The sequence below is a fragment of the Mugil cephalus genome, chromosome 15 (genome assembly GCF_022458985.1).
Source record: "Mugil cephalus isolate CIBA_MC_2020 chromosome 15, CIBA_Mcephalus_1.1, whole genome shotgun sequence".
NCBI classification, from domain to species: domain Eukaryota; kingdom Metazoa; phylum Chordata; class Actinopteri; order Mugiliformes; family Mugilidae; genus Mugil; species Mugil cephalus.
The window spans coordinates 21,262,494-21,283,890 of record NC_061784.1 but is presented as its reverse complement, the minus strand read 5'-3'; the positions used below and the strand labels follow the sequence as shown (position 1 = coordinate 21,283,890).

Sequence of the window (21,397 nt, the reverse complement as noted above, 5' to 3'; positions counted from 1 at the left end):
AACACATTTACACCCCTTATAGGTTTATTTAAGATCATATATGTACGGAAGCCGGTTGTGAAAGTCAGCACTGTGATGTCCTCCGCCATGTCTCCGTGATGGAGGGAGGGAGGATGAAGAGGATGAGGACGGATGACGTGCTTGGAGAAACGGCATCCGATTGGGTGGAGCTGTCCAGGAGCGAAGGGTGCTGAAATCCTGCGGCCTACCGGCAAACCGCACAGCACACCGTGCTCCGCTTGAACCGACACCACCCCCACCCCGGTTTACAGAACGATTCCAGGGCCGTCGACGCTGCGCAGAGCCCTGTCGTTGACATGTCGTGTGCTCTTAGTAAATATAATCCTTTCCAAGCTCGCTGCGGTGTTCAGGATCGGATGCAGCGCAAGGCACAGGGATGTCGAAGAAACGGAACGCATTGATTCCTTAATGGAACACGGTGGCAGATTACGCGCAAGGCAAAGTTTAAACGCTGAACAACGCGTTCCTCCGATTACTCTTAAACAGAGGCTGCGCCGCATGGTTGCTAAGAGACCAGCAGCTGGCATTTTTGGCTGATGGTGGGTTAATATTAAACAATAAGCAGTTACAGAGTTGCAGGTGTTGGATGTTAAATGACTGATGCAGTCAGTCAGAGGATAAGGGGCAAAATTTTGTTTGTTGGACTGAAAAAACAATAAAAATAAAAAAGGACACCACAGAGACACCAGAAGATGGCCCCTTGGGAGGACCCATGGCACCTTCCATCTGCCATCACGTCCCAGCACCCTGCTGCTTTTCAGTGTAAATAATTTATCTTAATCATCGTCTAGTGCGGCCCCAGCGTGTAAACCTATTCTTTTTCCTCCCTCAATATTTAATTAATACAATGATGGTGGCTGCGTATTCAGTCCCAAATGAGGAATAGCGACTTGTAACTACACGAGTCTTGAGCTTGACACGTTACCCTTTTTTGTAATTTGTTGGATTGCTTTATTTGAAATAAACTCTAATGAATGGGAAGGTAGAGTGTGAATTTGAAGATGAACCGCATGACCTCATAGTACGGCAGGATGAATGTTGAGACGAATTCAGATGCTTGGACATGTCTGGAAGTTGTGGTATTTAGAGAAACAACTCGAATGTAATCAATAATCAATATCATTATCCAGTCCGGGTGCTCTCAGAGCCACATGGCAGCTTTCTCTTTGAGCGGATTATTGCTGTGTCAGCATTCAGTGCACTCTTGCCTCATATTGAAGGATGTCGGGTGATGGCTCAGCCTAAAGTGCTGAACCATGTCTGCTTGTGTCTTTTAATGCCTTCTGGGTAGCGCACAACGAGTTTGTAGCTTCTGTTTTTGGACGACAGCGTTGCGTGTCTGTGTATGTGCGACAACCACAGGGTTTGGTGACAGTTTCTAAAATGATGTGCTACAAATAAAGAACTAAGCAACGTTTCCTCTTTTTTTGAGAAGTCTTTTTTATATATATAAGAAGCAGTAGGATGTTGCCACTTAGCTGTTGGTTGTCGGCATTTTTTAGCTCTAAAATGAAGTGTGTGGTGTTGTTTTGCGCATGCTTAACAAAACCCTTTATTAATAGATAGAGGAAGGAGGAAAAGGAACCTCGGAAAATGATCTATAAAGAGTCGTGACGCCCCTAGGCATAGATCTAAAAGCCCTCCTGCTCTCTTAGTTTGATAGTCAAATCAAAGTATAAGGTGGCACCCTTCAATTAATGTGCAATTTGTTTAACCGTGCGAGCGTGATCAGCGTGAGCACAAGTGTTGGTTTGAATATAGGCACTGACGCATATTTGCAAATTGTCCGTCACTATGCCAGTGTGTGTGTGTCATTGTGTAAAGGAGCAGCCTGTGTGTCTAGGTAATGGGAGGATGTCAGAGAGAGGGAGAGACAGAGAGAGAGAGGTGGAGGGAGGGCTGGGCTTGGTGGGTGTGGTGAGAGAGTGCAGCGTCTGCCGAGCTGAGGGTGGTGTGATACGGAAGCCAGCGAGGCCCAAACTAGGGCGAAACGCGCGCCGCTGCCTTCCTCTTGCTTGCCTCAGCTTAATCTGGCCGGTGGCACTGGGACAGGTAATCACTAGTTTGCTCCAGGGTAACGTGATATCGGCCCGATGCCCCTTGATACACCACACAAACGCACACCACCACACAAACACACATCACACCTCACCGGCTGCCTGGCTTCCTCCGACTCCTTTGTAAGTGCCGCTGCCTAGTCCACAGCTGCTTTAACCCTTCTGCCATGCAATTACACTTTAGCCTGGCTGCCTGCTTTGCGTCTTTAATTGAGTTTTCTTTGTATTTCTCATTTTACTTTACTTGTCTGCTACATTTTTTTTATTATACACATGTTAAGTAGCTCATCCTTTATACTCCTTTATTCTACAACTTGTACCTTTTATCTGTGTTTATTTGCTGTTTGCTGTTATTTGTTGCATTGCATCTTGAGGAAGGATGTGATATTGTCGGGGTGAATTTTCTGCCAGGGACAGTAAAAACAAAAAAAGTGGTGTTTTAAATCCTAGAGGATGGTTTAAGTGAAGGAATGGCGGCGAAAGATTCGCTTGATTGGATCAAAGAGAGTACGGAAGTATTGTAGTTGCCGTGCAACGATGATTAAGCATTGAGGCTGAACAGAAAAGAAAAGCAAGAGCACAAAGAAAGATACGGTGCATGGGATGCAAGTGAATATGAAAATCAGAGAAGGATTCTTTAAAGATACAGAGAGTAGAATGTCTTTAAATAGACTGCTGTAGTGAGGTTACTACTGGTCATCTGCCTCTGTGCTAATAGGCTGTAATCTGCCCGTGCTGGACTCTAATCATTGGTGACGGCCCTCGGATGGGCCGATGGGGCGGGACTTAAGGGTTGCCTTTCCTCCTTTTTAAGCCTCAGGGGTCACAGGAAGTCTCATTCACAAGCCCTGATCAGTGCATATCCTGCAGCACCGAACGTTTAACACATCCTCCTACTGTAAACATTTCACCTTTTCTTTTTTTTTTTTGTATTTAACTGAAATGTGTGTATATGTACAGTACTGGGCAGCAGTTTTAGGGAGTTGTGAAATAGATGCTGTAAATTAAGAATGCTTTCAAAACTATAAGTAATGTTTATTTTCATAATTTATTTACAAAATGCAAAGTGAGAAAGAAAAGTAAGTCAGTCCTTATAGGTACACTTGCACAGAGTCAGGGATTTTGATGGATCGTAGACGCAGGACCCTTAGTGCAGCAGATTAAAAACACTTCAAGATTATTTCCCTTCCAAATCAGAAAATGTCCAACAGAGCCATCAGCTCAGAACTGGCAGAAAACGGTGGGACCCAGGTTCACCCATCTACTGACTGGAGAAGTCTGGCCAGAAGTGGTCTTTATGGAAGAGCTGGAACAAGACCAAGAGACTCAACTATACATGGAAATCATAGGAACTGGGGTGCAGAAAAAATGGCAGCAGGTGCTGTGGACTGATGAGTCAAAATATGAAACGTTTGTCTGTAGCAGAAGGCAGTTTGTTCACTGAAGGAGAGCACTACAATAATGAGTGTCTGCAGGAAACAGTGTAGCGTGGTTGAGGTTCCGTGCAAGTTTGGGGCTGCATCTCTGCAAACGGAGTTGGAGATTTTGTCAGGATTAATGGTCCTCAATGCTGAGAAATAAAGGCAGATATTTATCCATCATGCAGTACCATGAATAATAATAACGTAATCAGGGAAGAGTATGATTGGTTCCCTTAATTTATTCTGCAGCAGGTCAGAGACCCCAAACATCCATCCAGGGTCATTAAGAACTATCTTTAGCGTAAAGAAGAACTAGAAGTCGTTACACCATGGACTGTGTTTGGGATTAGATGAAGAGACTGAAGGGTTTGAGGAAGCCTACATCCACACAAGATCTGTGGCTAGTTCTCAAAAACTGTGTGAAAGTGGACCTAGAAGAATTGATGCTGTCTTGAATTGTCATTTCTCTTCTGTTCCTTCACTGCAACGGCCTGCTCACTGCTGGGTTTCGCTGGCTTGTATGAAAAGTTCAAATGTTTATTTATTTAACCCAGCTGTTCAGTCACAGTCTGTGCTCTTAATGTTGTGTAATAGATACGATACTGTCTGTATCATGTTCCCTGAGTAGTGTGCACATCTGTCGGGCCTTGCAGTCAAGTGTGCGTCTCCTGATGTTCACGCCAAGCGACGCGGCGGCGTTGTATCGAATTTCTTCAAACAGCTTATTTGTTCCTCCTTTTTTTTTTTTTTTTTGCTCACTATCAGTTCTGTTTTGTCAGATTAGATTTCAGGGTCACTGATCCTCTATCGCTTTTCAAAAGACAAGACAGATGGCGCGATTGAATGTCCGATTGGAAAGCCCGGGATATTATCAACAAACTAATGCCATAAACTGAACCTTAGGCCAGTGAGGAGGTGGTTTAATACAATTAATGTACAGTGAAGTCTTTATGCAACTCTTTGCAAACTAATGCGGAGTGGGCATCTCGATCAATCATTCCGCTGAGTGAATGAGCAAACTCTAAATCACGCTCAAGCTTCATCAGCATTTGGAGCATTCAGTAGTACAGCTGGTTGAGAATATACAGTGTTTCACGAATAAACTTTTTCTATCCGTGGTTGCAACATAGCCCCAAACATCCCCCAGAAGAGAACAAGAGAGTGTGAAAACTGTAAGATTTGTGTGGCATTGGCCTTTAAGTACATCAGAGCTGTAAACGCATCCAGTTTCCTGCTGCAGGAAGATGGCATCTCACGGTTTCATTACTTCAGATTCAGCAGAGAGGTCCCCGAGTTCGCGCGCGGATGAAGGTCACTGTTGCCGCTCATGGTGATGCTGCTGGCCTGCTGCTCCTTTGTCGCACAGCTGAAGCAACAGTCTTCGTGGAAGGACAACAGGGATGGACTTAAAGACACGGACAGTATGCGGACGTGCTCGTCTGTTTGCGTGTGTGTGTGCCCCAGGGGATACTGGGGTTACTGCAGTGCAGCGGCTCTCGTGGCTTCAGGCTGTAGTGGATAGATGACCCCATTCATGCAAAAAATAATCATGCAAATGAAGGCAGGTCTCATCTCGGCTTCATTACGATACATTTGATGTCCCACTTGTAAAAAAATATGTTTTTTTATTCTTCTTGAGCCGCTGAGCTGGATTCTGACAGTGCAGAGAAAGGGGGGTGGGTATGATTATACAGATGTGGCCTTCAGGCCTGAACCCCCTCCTCCACCTCCTCGCGTTCCTCCAATGAGACAGTGTGCCGAGGGTTCACCGTGAGTGATGTACTCTGGTTATCATCTAAATCACCACTGAAGATGACAATAATTCTCTGAGGAGCCTCGTGAATCTGACTTTTAATCCCATTATGAAATTTTCAAAGGAGTCACCCGCTGAGATAGGACATAGCCCCCTGTGCAAAGAGGGCAGTTACTCCCACTCAGCACTTAAACCTGCACCGTCTGGAGAAATGAAGTGTGGAGCTGAAGCTTTGGCGGAGTTTGTGTTCTGGTCTGTGTAGGACAGATTATTGCGTTCCCCCTCCTCTTCTTGTTCCCCTTCAATATAACAAGGAAAATGACTCTTGTTCCTTCTTTGGCCGCCAACTGAACCAACGGCTCGATGTTTGCATCTCTCCTGGCGGCCAATTAGGTCTCTGGCAGGATGAGCGTTTCCTGCTGCTGTCACGCTATTTCAGAGCAGGAAGAGGTGGCGTGGTTGCAAGTCTGTAGTGAGGCATTCCTTGGTTTGCTTAACCCTGCACGCTCCACATGTGAGCACGTGCCTTTGCAAACAGGTGCCGATTTGGATTATTTTTATATGTACAGTTTCACCCCAGTCTGAGTTATTATGCGTTACGTTACACATTTAACATAAGAGTATTATTGTTCTGCCAACCATTTGAAATAATTGCACTAGACCCACAATAATTATTCCTGTTTTTGGCCCCATGTCATCGTACATTATAATATCATACAGTTCATATCTATCCTGCTGTTTTTTGCTGCTACTTTGAGTAAGTATAAAATATTCTCATACTATCAAGAGATGAACCCGTGTAAATTTGATAATACTATTTAATTTTAACTCATTTGGTCTTGTTAGTCCTTAACTACCACTCCATCTGTCCCCAGGGTGCCCTGTTCCATCTACTCCTCTTCATTGTCTGCAGATTGAAATAATGTGTGCGTATGAGTGTGTGTGTATCTGTGCATAGAGATGCTTTTGTAACCAGCTGCTCTGTCTCTCCATCTTCCCCCGTCCCAGCTCTGTGCACAGTGGTGTCAGTGGGTTATGGAGTCTGTCTATATTTAGAGCTGGTCAAGAGCTGTTCCCCCCTCTCTGCTGCCTCTCCATTCAAACACCGACTAATCCACCGCGGCTCACTTGCCACTGCAGCTGGGCCAAGTTAGCCACTGGATGCTGCGTTTATGATCCAGCCATTTAAACACCCCACTTTTGATGCATAAATGGCAACCTGACTTTGATGCCAGAGGCAGTCAGTCAAGCATGCAGACAATCAAGTAGACAAAGCAAGTACAAAACATGCCATCTGTGCTCTTCAGTCACAACTTTAATCCCTTCAGAATTCATCAGTATTTGTACCAGTGACATGCCAGTGTTGAAAATGGATATAAAACCTTAATTCATAACGTCAGAGACTGACATAAACATGACCTAGTCTCTCTGCTGCCAGCCTGACAGGAGCTTTATCATTGATCTTCCAGTGAGATCTGCAGGGATACTTCTCCTATACTGTAAAATGGAACAACACAACATAACATATAGGATATGATCTGTAATATGGAAACTACAATGCATGACAGGAAAATTGATCAATACCTCTTTGAGGGCGTACGAACAAACTTGTGAGAAGTGCGAGCGCACATTCACTGAGTTGAAATGTGCCCATAATTTATCAAAAATAAAAAAATAAAATAAATAAGGTCTTGACATTTCGTTGCTTTTTGAATCACAATGGCAGCCACTTGTCCTCAATTACTTGTTTGGACAATAGCCAAATACACTTGACGTGAACAATATGGGTCCCTCACAAAAACAGGAATAATATTTACAGTAATTTACTCCGTGAATCGGATTAAATTGGCTAAAAAGAGCATTCAGTTTTGGTAATATCTGACATTTATAAACTAATGATTTCTATTTCACATGGCAGCTGTGTAGGGTAAATAATTTTTCTTGTTCAAACTTAAACTGTTTAGTGTTTTTTAACATTAGGCACTTGTCAAATACTTAAAATTTACAGTCGGCAGAAGGCAATTAAGTCAAAATATTGCAAAAAAAAAAAAAAAAAGTACGTGGACAGCTGCTCGAAACATTTAGCAAAACGCGCTCCGCACATTACTAAGCTAAGCTAATAGAAGCTAACCGATGAGGTAAGCTAACTCACAATGCTCATATCTTGGCTCGAAATGGATGAAAAGTATTTTTTTTTATTAAAAAATGTCTAAGTTTTACTTATGTAAATATAAAATTAGTCTTTTCCATCTAAAGGTTAAAATATTTTTATTTAAAAAAAAAATGCTTTCAACGTTTTTTCATGTTGTTCTAAAAACTTAGCAACCGTATGCTAACGCTACCTCAACATTGCGTCCACAAACATGATAAAGCCTCCAAGTAATTTAATGGTAATTACATTTTATTTCAAAATATTATGTTCTTGTGTGTCCCGGTCAGAGCAGACGGGGATAAAAAAGCTTTTCAGCATTTTATTACAGTTCTGCACATTACTAAGCTAAGAGAAGCTAAAAGATAAGCTAAGATAGCTTTCAAATATTTGCCAGGAATGGATGAAAAGTACATTTTTTTCCTAAAAAAAAAAAAATCAATAATGACATGTTTTTAGAAATGTAAATATGACATAGGCTAACTACACATTTGCAGAGAAACACTGAACAAATAAAAGCTGTGTTTGTCAAGAAATTCACCAAATGCCTGAAAATAGTGATTTGTATGACTGTGGAATAAGGCACAAAGTTTATTTTTAATATTTGAAAGGGATATTCTGTCATTTTTCAGTCTGTTTATTGCCCTCTTGTTAATAAATGACACAAATCCACACATTCGATTCTCAGAAATAGCAAGAACTGTGTTCCCCAAAAAAGTGTATTTCCCCATATAGTAAATTGTTCCTGTAAAATAATCAAAACTTCTGTATTCTGTAAAATGACAGTGACATAGATTCAAGGACTATTCTATTGCACAGCAATGCTGTATCAGAAATTGTTGCAATTATTGTTAATTGTTGTTTTAGATGTTCTGCTGTCAATGAATGCCCCCATCTTTAATTTTTCACATTGATTCATTAATTTCAAACACCTGAGGACAAAATGTCTGTGAATCTGACTTGGATTACCTGAGGACAAACAACAGAAATTACTTGAAACCACTGCAGCAACTATAAACGTACAGACAGCCAGTGTTTTTTTAGCTTATAACCACCAATGAGTTGTTTCTGTTCCTGACTGTGGTGCTGAAGTTTCTCAAGCACCAGACCAAGACTCCCCCCATCTTCATTACTGTAACTGCAGTGATGAAACAAAAATTGGACAACAGACAAAAGAAAGAGGAAATATCTGTCCAGTGCAGGAGAAGCAGGGACTCCTGCGGTCTTCAAGTCACTGTTCTGTTTTAGACACATCAGAAGGATGCTGTGGTTTTCGGTTGCAGGTGATAGTTTCTGTCTGAACAGAAACCCGTGTCGATTCAGAGGATTCGATCTCATGTAGTATTTGGGAAGTCATCATCAGGGACAGCTCTGTCCTGTAAATGTGATATCATTTGTCAGCGGTGCTTTACAGATGACTGTACACGGTCCTAATAGCCTCAGTGTGTTTTTGTGCTTTTTTTTTTTTTTTTTTTTTGTGGTTTAAGTAGAAACTACGCGATTGTGGGGAAAATGTGTGAGATGGTTTTTCAAAATGTGTTCATGGTCGTCCATAAACACATTACTTTTGAACCTGTGTCCCGCTTCGTAGCCACGTGTCAAACCCTCTGGGCACCTTTCTATGTTTTTAGGTGTGTTGAACTGATGTCAGATGTAGTTGTTATGAAAGCTCATCCTGACTTGTTGTTCACTTCAGCAATTTAGTGGACGACACTTCATCTATTCTACACATTCAAACACCCAAATATTTTCACAGCACATGTTCATCTTTGTTTATAGCCACTCTGACTTGAAAGGGTGATGAGAAACGACTACTGCCACCTATTGATATGAAAAGTTATAATTTATAGATAGATACTTTTTTACCTGTATAAGACAAAAAAAAATGAATATACATTTTATTATTTTATATTCATTTTATTATGTTATTAACTTTATCACAAACTTTTTTTTTTTCCAGACGTACAAAGGAAAGAATGCAAAAGTAGTAATTCTAGTTTCATTACAGAGATGGGGCGTGGGATAACTTTGTCATGACGAATGTTGTAATGAATCTCTTTACGGGACTTAAAAGTTGTCTGGAGGTGCTTAATCTGATTTATGACATACTGGATAGTACGCAGACACGCCGCTGCAGTTCTGTGCAGATAACATACTTTCGTTTAAGATATTCACTGCTGATAAATCGTAAATAACCTGCAAAGCATCCTGCGCCGTCCTGTGAAAAGATATCAGACATGAAGCTCTATCAGTCCTTTAGGTGGTAGTTTTTTTCAATATGAAATCATTGTGCATGTCGGCGTTTCTTTGTTGTTGGTAGGTGCATTTAGAGAACACACCAAGGTCCTGTTATTTTAATGAGAATTTAAGGTTTTTCTAACTTAAAGAGACATTTCATTCCACCGTTCCCAGCTTACATGTAACGAAGCTTCTATCGGCTGAAGTAGAAAAGATTTTTTTCCAAACGTAAATGTATTTAATCATTACCATGGTAAGATCTTGATAACTGTGTGCGTTTCTGTTCTTGTTCCTTAAAAGGGGGCTTGCTTGAAAGTGTTGTAACGTTTTGAAAGTCATGCTGATAGTTCAGCTTCCCTTTATTAAAGTCGTAGTGAAGAAAACAGTCAGCGTTCTCACGGTCAGATATTTATACTTGCTGCCTTCAGCGTAGCTGCAACTGTGTATGCATGATGCATGTCGGTGAGAGAGAGAGAGAGAGAGAGAGACGGAGACGCAGAGCAAACAGGAAGTGATCTTGATTGGCTCCGAGCTGCAGCAGTCCTCCGACACCATTCGCGAGATCAGGTGGCGCTGTCTCTGACTCATTTCCCAAGGGAGGGAAGGAAACCCTCCCGTCAGCACTGCAACCAGCCTCCCCCTCAGATAAATTATGCACCTTACAGTGTGTGTGTGTGTGTGTGTGTGTGTGTGTGTGTGTGTGTGTGTGTGTGTGTGTGTGTGTAGTTGTGCAGTTGTGCAGTCGGAAGACGAGCCTTAGATGGACATAATGTGCGGAAAGCGTGCGTTTTATGTACTTTCTAAACCTACCCCATGTCATTGTGGTTGTATTGATAATTTGCTCCAACTTGTTTTTACAGTAATAGCAAGAATGCGTTGGTGGAAGACCCCCCCCCCCACCCCACTTCCCCCATTCACACTTTTTGTCAACCTTATCTGATGTGTTTAAGGTCATCGGATTTAGGTGGAGGAGGTCAGAGAAGGTAGTCATGAAACGCTTGTCAAACAACGGCGTCGGAAGCACAAGCATGAGAAATTTGTGGGAGGGTTTAGTTTTTTTTTTTTGGTGTTTGTGGTAAATGTCTGCGTCTGCATCTCAAGTTTGTAATGAGACTTCTTTACCACTTCCTGGACAACGGTTTCTTCTTTCAGCCCCCCTCCTGATGACTTGTGTCTGACATACACATGTGCCTGAATTACTGAGAGTAACTCGTAAGTCTAGCCACATGCTTATGTGTGGGTTACGTTTTTTTTTTTGTGTTTGTAAGGCTGTTTAAATTCGTCACCAGACTCTTTTACTCCGTAGACGATGCATTGTCTGGGTGAAGTAACAATTCATTTTACACACAGACTTCCTGGCAATGATAACAGAGCGAACCTTACTTGCTTATTAGCGCACAGGCTATTTTTGCCTGCCGGAACCGTGTAGCTGATATTGTTTTTAACTTGTGCGTCTGTCAGTGTGTCATCACGCCAAGACTGTGGCAGAAAACGAGCACACGAAAAGGCAAGAACGTCGCCACGTGTCCCTACGTGTGTCTGTGGACAGTGTGTCAATACAAAGCAGTCATTAAAGTTTTGACACCAAATGAAGACACAGCTACATACATACATGCATAGTAAAGTATTCTCATAAACACATTGAATTAAGGAAGAGGCCACACTTTGGTTTAGCATTTTGTCTGCAGAAGTGAAAGACACTTTTTGCAATAACTGTGGACAGTTTTGTGATGTTTTCACATGGTTTATTTTGTGCGTATGACTGCACTCCAGTGTCTGGTGCCCGACACTGGTTTTGTGGTTCTGAATCCCTCTGCTTCTCTTTCTTCATTTTATTTATTTATTTATTTATTTTCTCTTGGAAACTGGCTCATATACGGGTTTCCTCTGGCACTGCAAATAATAGACAAACTGGAGACTATAAAACTGCTGCCGAGCAAATGGGACAATTACGTCTTTTGGCGATTTATTCTTTTATTCTGTAGCAGCGGTGTGCGAAACCTCTGAGCTGTTTTTAAATATCCGCAACACATCTGATTCAGCTTAATAGAGTGCTGATTCGGCAATGAATGATCACGTAAAACCTGAAATTAAAATTCAGTTACAGTTTAAAAACGCCTCCAAAAGCAAGTACATACAGTTTTGTACGTGCTCAGATTAATGGAGACTGTAAAGTACAATCTTAAAAAAAGTTTTTTTTATTCCAGATGTGTCTAAACTTTGTAAAGGAAAGTTCTGTTGATGAACGCGTGTCCTTCCCTTCCTGCAGAGCTGAGTTCTACCCTAATGGAGAAGATGCAGGCCCAGGAGATGATGAGCGGCCTGAGGATACCAGAGATGGACGACATCGGCCAGTTCTTCCGCTCCCTGCCGACCTCCACCCTCGTGGGCATCGGCGCCCTGACCGCCGTGCTCGCGTACTGGTTCGCCACCAGACCCCGTCCCATCAAGCCTCCCTGCAGCCTGCTGCATCAGTCCGAAGAGGTTCCGGTAAAGACTCAAATATTCAAAAAAAAAAAAAAATATGTTAACACTGACTCAATTTGCTGATACAGACAAATCATGCGGATATTTCCTGTTACTGCTGTGTGTCTAAACATTGTTATCTTCTTGGGTCGACTGCAAAAATACAATACATACAATACATTATTTGGTGTGCTAATTTAGGTCACCTTCAATTGTTGCCACGCAGCCGGGTGTCATAAACAAGAGGGCGTGCTTTGCGAGTGTTTGTTTTTCTTTCTTTGACCTGGCTCACACCAGCTGTACCGGCTGCAGACAGGACAGGAGGTTTCAGCAGATGACGACGGGTTGGGCTAGTCGGGAGAGTTATCAGCCGGATCTTTTCCGACACGCGGTGACAACGTGTTGTTATTCTATTCCCAAGTGGCACGCTAACAGCAATGGATCATCAGTCACAGATGCAAAGAGGAGGCAGTGATGGGCAGATTAATAACAATGTAAATATTGGGAGATGAAACAAAAATACGGGGAAATTTCTTAGCACATTAAGATATTATTCCTTTTTATTAAACTACCATTATTGGTATTACATCTAATTGGAATACGTCTGGATTCATCGATTCATGAACGGTTCCTCGCAGACATAAACTCACATTGTTTATGTGTGTGTGTGTGTGTGTGAAAATGACATTAGCAATCCACTTTCACCAATCAGCCACAACATTATGACCACTGAAAGGAGAAGTTAATAACATTTAAACCGTCTTGTGACAATTCAATTGTTCTTCTGGGAAACTTTTGGACCTGGCATTCATTCATGTGGGTGTCACTTAGACATGTAGCGCACCCACCTAGACCAGGACCAGGTAGACCAGGTCTTGATGGCAGCAACCAGCACAACCTGGCCTCCCGAGTGTTTGTAGGATGATCCATAGATGTCTCTCCCCATTGTCTGATTAGTCGCAGCTGTTTTGTAGGCACAACAGAGACCTACACAATATTAGGAAGGTGGTCATAATGTTATGCCTGATCGGTGTATAGGTAAAAAGTAGCTGCTGTGCGTGAACCAAATCCTCGTTCACTGCGACCGCAATCCTAACCAAATCCTAACCAAATCCAGTGCTCAGTGCACACACATCACAGGCCTCTTACCTCCAGGTGAGGCTGGCAGCAGTGAATGTGAAACTTCTTTCAAAGGCTTTTTGTGGGTTTGAGGTTTTTAAACCTGAGAAACCTGGGTTTGAAGTTGTGTGTGCGCCATGTGCGCAACAAGCACAGGTGAAAAATACAGCACAAACGTAACACATGCCACGCTCTCTAATCGTTCTTCAACCTACGTGACTCATCTGCAATAAGGGATTCGCTTGAACCATCCTTTGTCTCTAATTACCCAGAATGCAGCGGTAGTGTAGCAGCGCTCAAGGGAAATAAACAAAGCCCTGCTCATCTCAGCAGCACAGATATTTTTTTTTTTATAGGCATTTGTAAATGGACAAAACAGATTTTAATTTGGAACAAAGAGAAAAACAATTTGCTTCTTCTCATGTCCCTGGTTTTGGAATCTAATCAGAGGAGAAGATAAAAGATTGTGAAGGGTTTACCCCGTGTTTCTCTGTCTTTCTCTGCAGCATGAAGGTGGGGGACGCAGATCCATGATGGGTGACCCCTCTAAACTACTGACTCACTATCATGACGACGCCAGGACCATGTACGAGGTCTTCCAGAGAGGGCTGCATATATCTGGTGGGTAGGACGTAGCTTCTGTTCCATCAAAGATTTCGCTAATTCTATCATTTTGTTTGTTTGTTTCATCAACTCTGAAGGCGTGAATTGAAACAGGGGAGTACTCAGCACACAAGTTCAAGAGTTCACAAACACTCGTTGGGGCATTCCAATAGGCAGATAATGTCTTTCAGAAACCTCGGTGCAAAGAAAAGGGCAACCACGCACACACACAATGTGATACTTTCACATGTGGACAGAGATAGCACGCACAGCCCGAACTGTGCAGCAGTGTGGCCGTAAGTCCCCCCAATAATATTACACGTGCGCTGCCAGGGGGATAAAAAAAAATTTAGTTCTCTGGTTGCCACGGTGACGGACATCGTTTCTAACGGTTAACGTTGCCGTGACTCAAGGCCGCAGGGGTTTTAAAAGCCGACGACCGGCTCACGACGTATTTCTGCCCCTGCAGCATTTCAAACCGCATCCACTCACGATGAGATGAGTGAGCTTCATCACAACTGACTCATGTGTCAGGGTTTATAAACTCTGCTCAGCCAATATTTGGAACTTGAAAAGTGGCTGATCTGAGAGGATTAGTAGGTAGTTAACGCTCGAAATGTTTACATTATTGCCAGTGTGTGAAAGGTAAATTATATTTTTAGCCCTGATTAGTAGTTGAATGTTCCATGTCATTAGTTAATGTTGGTTTTGTCTCATTGTTCAACAGGAGATGGGCCTTGCTTAGGCTCGCGGCTCCCTAACCAGCCTTACAAATGGATGTCCTACAAAGAGGTTAGTGCCATTCAGGGGCCGCCTTATCTCCTTCTGACGAACAGCTGCTGCAGCCTTAGCCGAGAGAAGAAAAGGCATAAAAAAAGAAAGGGTTTTAGAGTGCTAATAAAACAGAATGATTTTACAGTTGTGAATCACTTGACTGTTGTTTATAACAGTATTATATTTTTGCAGACATCCTGTCTTCTATTCATGGTAAAAAAAAATAAAAATAAATAAAGGCATTTCAGGTAACTGTACGTCAACACACAGGTTGTGGGAAAACAATCTGCCCACCAACGATGTCCGGCATAATCGGTCACACTCGACACAATTAGAAGTCAGTAATAAATAGCTTTTACTGTTTGCTTTTAATGGCCAGGTCACGTACGCACGTTGTCAAATCACTTTCCTGCTGCACTGCTTACATGAGTGAATGTCCTTCTTTCTTCCCTGCAACAACAGCAATAAAATAGCGATTAAAGCTAATCTGCAGGGGCGACATTGTTTACTTTCTTCCAGCTGCTGCTAACTTCTGTGTATAACCAGGTTAAAATAAAAACAAAATTGTCCAAAGTTGCAATTTGAAGCAGGAGACTCAAATGAAAGCTTTATTTGGACTCTACCACAGCTACTATTGGTCTAATGGCTTGTAATAGGTATTACAAGGTATTGGATGATTAGTAGTAGGTAGTTTTATATATAAAGAAGAAGAAGAACTTAATTGTCATTGCACAGAAGTTAGTACAAAATTGACTTTGGAAGCTACCTCTAGGAACAGATTTAGGTCAGGTGTTTAAGGTAATAATGTATTATAAATTAATTTAAAATAGATAATAAAATCTCTTTCATCTTCGATATTAATAGAATCGAATGACGGATGGATGGATTAATTGATGATTTTTTATGATTAATTTCCTGTACACACAATATTTCTGTTCTTAATTAATTCCAACAAGTGTTTCCATTAATAATCATCCTTCTGATAAAGGTGACGTACAGAGAATTAAATAAAGAAGCGCAACTTCAATGAATTAAAAATAATCCTCGTTTTGAAGACCTTTTACATCACGTAACCACATTTTTTCTCAAGAACTCCTCCACTCAATAAACAGATAAACTAGCAAATAGATTCTTAATCGGGTCCAACTTAATGATCTGTTTTTAAGGTCTGGATGACGTTATAGGCTCAAACTCTTTATCACATCCCTTTTTCTTTTTTTTTTCATGCTCGATTTCACCGTTCACGTCTGGACATCATCGGATAACAATGTGTGACAGCATGACATCACCTCCTGTACAACACAGATCCACAGGCAGAGATGTGACTTGTGGGAAATTATTGACTCCCGCGCTGAAAACCAGACCATGTGTCTCATATGAACTCTGCAGCCCTGTTTTTAAGTGGAATATATATCACACTGGTTCATTTCAGCCGTGAGCTCCAGGGGGGAATCGGGTATATAAGAGGGACATATATCGCAGGTATATCTGCGATTATTAAAGTCCTTCCTCTCTGAGGCCTCGTCTGTGGAAAAGCCAAACATATGAACATTTCAGAAAGTTATTTGACACACAGCTGAAAACTTCCGACATTCCTTGAAGCAGTTTCAGGTTTCAACAAATCTTTGATTACAAGAGATAAGCTGCCATGTTTTGGAAAGTCACTGTTATTGATGAGGGCACAAAGGAAATTTTATTTAGACAAGTGATGTAGAAATTATGCAGTTGTTGGCCGATAGGAGAATTACACCATCCTCATATTTATCAGTGACGTCATGTAATTTAACAAGCGTGTGGGTGGTGGAGGTTTTTCTTTCTTTTTCTTTTTTTTAATTTTTAATTCCTGGGGCTGCCAAACAAATCTGGACCTGTTTATATTCCCCTTTAAAAAGGAGCAGTGTCTCATTGCAGCTGAACCCGTGCCCAGTCGGTCTGGGGTTGGAAAATTAGGTGGAAGTCTTCCGCTGAAAGATGAAACACGGGAAAGTTATGCAATTTTCCTTGCTGTGTAAGTGCAACAACATGCATCGTCGTCTCGTCTTATACATTTCACAATCCCGGTAACTTGAGTAACAGGATTCTGGCAATTCACCAGTTGTTTCCATAATAGAAAGCCATGCATTTGCCAAGTGATGAAATGTTTCCAAAAATGACTTTCAAACAGGGAAGACGCTTTAAGGCACATGAGCATGATTCCCCCTTCTTTCAAAATTATTTTTAAGCAGTCAAAAGCAGAAGGAAGTGAAACAAAACAAGCCCTTCATACGGAGGATTTCGTAGAGTGTTTTCTCTCATTTCTTATTTTGTTCCAATCCCTTGTCTCATCTTTCCTGCTGCGTAGGTGACGGCCCGAGCAGAGCATCTGGGTTCAGGTCTGCTGCACCAGGGCTGCCAACCCAACCCCGACCAGTTCATAGGAGTGTTCGCTCAGAATAGACCTGAGGTGATCTTTCTCTTATAGCTTATTTGTTATTCTCTATAAGACGTATATATCTCTGTTTCACACCAACTGACTTAGAAAAGATTATTTTTTTATGTGTAAACCATTTTCCACGAACTCGCAGACATGTTTACACATAAAAACCTCTTGTGTTTCTAAGGATTTTCCTCACTTCTCTCTTTTATGTATGAAACTACATGTGACACCATACTAGTGTAAACATGGTCTAAATGTGTAAATTGAGAAGAAAAAAAGTGGATTTTGATTAGATGAACGACCTCCAACCCCTGAACTTTGACTTTGTGTGTGTGTGACCGTAGTGGATCATCTCAGAGCTAGCATGCTACACCTACTCCATGGTGGTGGTGCCCCTGTATGACACGCTAGGGGCGGATGCTATACGATTCATCATTAACACAGGTAAGAGCTACTAATGTCAATTTATTTGTTTATTGGTTTGTTTTGGCCGAGACAGTGCACATTAATGATTGGTAAATTGTAGGTATAATAAATCATAAATGAGCTAGAATTAGCCAAGAGGCTAGTTTTCATCCACTTTCCCCTGGACTGATGTCAAAAGGCAACGTGAAACATCAAATACGGTGCATTAAAAAAACAGAAATAGGTGGAAAATATGACGGACAAACGTAAGGGCACGTGGAACACTAATCAGCATGTTGCAACCTCATACAGCATGTAACTAAGATTTAATCATTTTAAAAACTGATAAAAAAATTTAAAAAAAAATGATTCTAGTGAATTTTAACCATCAGGCTTCTTCTCATGAAAGGAGTTAACCATAAAGGGTGAAGCTGAATCATTGGTGACTTTAAACTAGGGCTGTCAAAATTAAACAGTTAATCTGATTGCAAATTTTAAGGTAATTAACCCATCTGCAGCAGAATGACTCTGAACATTTCAGGCAGTTTGTCCAAGTAGAGTTACGAACAAATGTGCAGTCGATCCGGTGGTGATGATCGGCAGCAGAACCAACCGATAGAAATGGAAGATGCTTAACAGCGCGTTGGGGAAATTTGCGTACTTAAAAAAAAAAAAAAAAACAAGACGTAACAGTTGACTGACATAAAGTATTATGCTGCAGGAAGGAGTTGTGTATTCACAGACGCACTTCCAGCTTTAAATAGCGCATCAACACAAAGCATACGTTAGCATGCGTTCATTCTTTCATTCACTCATTGATCCTGAACGCGTCACCCAGCTTGAGACAAACCATCCTCACGGAACGTCGTGACCTCAGAAAGTTTACGTCGGGCTGCAGCCGCCGTTCCGTGCGGGAGGCTGCTGTCAGCTCGATGCAGGGTTGTAAAAGCTCTCCTGTCATTGGACAATGTCAACAAGTTAGTTTGACCTAGTAGCGGCTGAAAGAAGAGGAACAGGAACACATTAATGTGGAGAAACGTTTGTTTGAAAGAAGAGACAAAAAAAAAAGTTGTTCAGTTGGTTCAAGGTGTTTCGTTGAAGCTGTTGAATGTGTTTAATAAACACGTCAAGTGTTTGTATAGGTTAAAAATTAATGACAGCTAATCAAACTGAATCCACAGCAACTCTGTGATTAATCTGATTAAACAGTTTAATTGTTTGACTACTTTAAACATGCGCTTAGGTTTTAAAACAGGAACTTTTATATCAGAGTCTTGAGGAGCAGCTTTCAGCAGCGCAGCTCCCCTCGCTGGTGACTGCAAGCATCTTCATCACCTCCACACACAGCGTGACTTTCTGGACGGAAACTCAATTAAAATCAGATGGAGGCCTACGAATTGTAAACAGTGTAATTCTGCGGAAAGTGGATGACTGCTCGTAAAGTTTAGAACTTAAATAACAAAGCTGTAAAACCATTCAGGCCGAACAAAAAAAATGAACTACAGGTAGAGGCAAGAATTATTAAACCTGAATTCATATTCAGGTTAACCTGAATGTTTCTGACGTTTTAAACTATGAGAAATTTCAACTGAACTCCCCCCCTCCACGTTTGTTTTGTTCCTTTTTCGTTTCTTATTTTTTGCTGATATTCACACAAGGGTTGCGTGGGCTCTTGTGTGCTCTCGTTTCTCCACAGCCGACATTTCCACGGTCATCTGCGACAAGGTGGAGAAAGCTCGGGTGCTCCTGGAGAACGTGGAGCGGAAGGAGACCCCCGGCTTGGGGAGAATCATCCTGATGGACGCCTTCGACTCCGCGGTGGTGGAGCACGGCAAGAGCTGCGGCGTCCATGTGCAGGGCATTCAAGAAGTGGAGGTGCGTAGACGATTATGAAGACGTAGCAGTTAAACTCAGACGGCCCCTTAACAAAAGCTGCACAATAACCACAGCTCCTCTTTTTAAAGCAGCTGTCAACAGCAGGGTGATTATAGCTTAAGCACGGTGTATGACACTATTGACAGAGATTAACCCAAACTCCAATTGGCAGCTCGACTTCGTGTTCGTTCTGGAACAATTACAAGTCTCTATACAAACCGAAAAGCCAGTCAAAACAAACTGATGTTTAGATTTGGTCAGCACACGATCAAAAACAAAAAAAAAAAAAAAAAAAAAAAACGTCAGTTAGGCATGTACGAGCTGAACGACCGCATGCTAGGTGAGATGTTTATCTACTCATCTCTGACAAGATGACTAAGAAAGAGACGTGGATGTGGCTCTTGGTGGCTCCAAATTCAAACACAACGCTGCGCTGCTGCACCTCCATTAATTTCACTGCTCTTTCCATCGCCGAGACCGTTAATGGTTCACTAACTTCATCAAAACAAACACGACGAGTGAAACAGGTTCAGCTGAGGCGAGTGTCTATCGCACATATGTATTTAGGATATGTATTGTCTTTCTTTGTTTTTGTATGCAAGCATGTAAAGAAAGCCGAGTCGAGCAGAATGCGGACACGGGCTGTAAGAAAACACAAACAGCAGTGGGAAAGGAGCCGGCGGCCTCTTATGTACATGGCTGGCATTTTTTCCGGTGGCATTAGTCTTTATGTGACTGTGTTGTGATGCCAGCATGATAGACGCCCAGTTCGTCTGGTTTGACCAGAAGCTTCACAGTTGAATGAAATGACAGAAGTCGAGAGAAATGCAGTTTACTCACAAACACAGATAACAGGTAAACTGATAACTTAATATCTCCGGAGATAACTTCCTGCGCATGCTTTCTAACAAGATAGAACTGTGTATCTGACCTCCATTTACCAGATGACGGTGGCCTTTGCCTTTGATTCAGAGAAGGACAACAAACACAGAGGATCAGATTTGAATGTGGTTTTATAGTAATTGATGTCAAATGTCAAGTTCAAATGCAGTCATGATTTTCATGCTATTGTTCTTTTACAGGCTCTGGGCAGAGAGCACTACAGAAAACCTATAGTAAGTACAACCAGTTCAAAAGTCTGATATTTACCTGATTCAGCTGTTTCAGACATTGTTTCCTAGAGGTTTTTTTTGTTGTTTTTTGTTTTATTTTTTATTTTTTTTACAGGTATTTACGCCACCTTGAGGGTGTAATTTATCAGCATGAACTGCCATCCTCAACTCAATATTTACACCTGCTCAATAATTTTGTTTTGTGACCAAATCACTCTTGCTAATGTCAGCTCAGTCGGGAGAGTATTAGATTAGAGTGATGATCTAAAGGTCCCTGGTTCAGTCCTGGGGTTGGGCACAGAGGAAAGTGCATACATATACATATATAAAATTTTATTTCCCCAATTGGGATCAGTAAAGTATTACCTATCTTATCTTAAACGTTTTTCATGCCAAGCACCAGCAAACTGATGGAGAGCTCAACCTACTGCTATATGTCTTCCATATTAAACATAATTCTGCTGTAGCCCCTGTTGAAGATCTATGTATTAAAAGCACCTAATTCTTCCCAATGAAAGTTGCATCATATCTGGAAGCATTTCCTGTGTTTTTTCTGCATTAGTAGCTAAAGTAGGTTCTCCATGAACGAGAGGATTAGTGGTTTGATCTGGTTTGATGAGTGCGCGGACCACACGCCAATGTGTCCTTGCGCAGCACGCTGAGCTCTCACTTGTATATAAATGTGACACTGTGACTTTAAAGCACTTGAAGTACCAGTAGGTAGAAATCATTCTGCAGTTTTAGGCCCGTAGAGCAAGTCCATCAGGCCCTTGGAAAGTGCGTGCGACCAAGATTGCTGACGGCAAAAACAGCCTCTTTTGAGTGTTTTCTATATACACGACCAGCCTCAGCCTTTTACAGCGCACTCACTGAAATACTTGGAAATTCAAAATTTCAGCCCTAAAGTGGTTTTGAAGGGCACAAGAAGACTGTTGTCACCATATGTGGTTTATTGCCCCATAAAGGGTTAAATTACATAAATGAGTTT

At 41.7% G+C, this 21,397-nt stretch overlaps 1 protein-coding gene across 3 annotated transcripts in view; it reads left to right on the top strand.

The window, feature by feature from the left end:
- acsl6 (acyl-CoA synthetase long chain family member 6) overlaps window positions 1-21,397 on the top strand; it is a 35,345-nt gene that overhangs the window by 1,765 nt on the left and 12,183 nt on the right. For 2 of the 3 annotated variants that reach the window (XM_047607813.1, XM_047607812.1), the window contains 7 exons: window positions 11,909-12,129; window positions 13,731-13,845; window positions 14,555-14,619; window positions 16,943-17,044; window positions 17,362-17,461; window positions 19,119-19,297; window positions 20,380-20,412. In XM_047607813.1, coding sequence (XP_047463769.1) covers window positions 11,909-12,129; window positions 13,731-13,845; window positions 14,555-14,619; window positions 16,943-17,044; window positions 17,362-17,461; window positions 19,119-19,297; window positions 20,380-20,412 — 815 coding nt within the window. Of the gene's footprint in view, window positions 1-10,830; window positions 10,852-11,908; window positions 12,130-13,730; window positions 13,846-14,554; window positions 14,620-16,942; window positions 17,045-17,361; window positions 17,462-19,118; window positions 19,298-20,379; window positions 20,413-21,397 lie in introns of those variants that run through there. The other variant, XM_047607814.1, reaches the window with a different exon arrangement.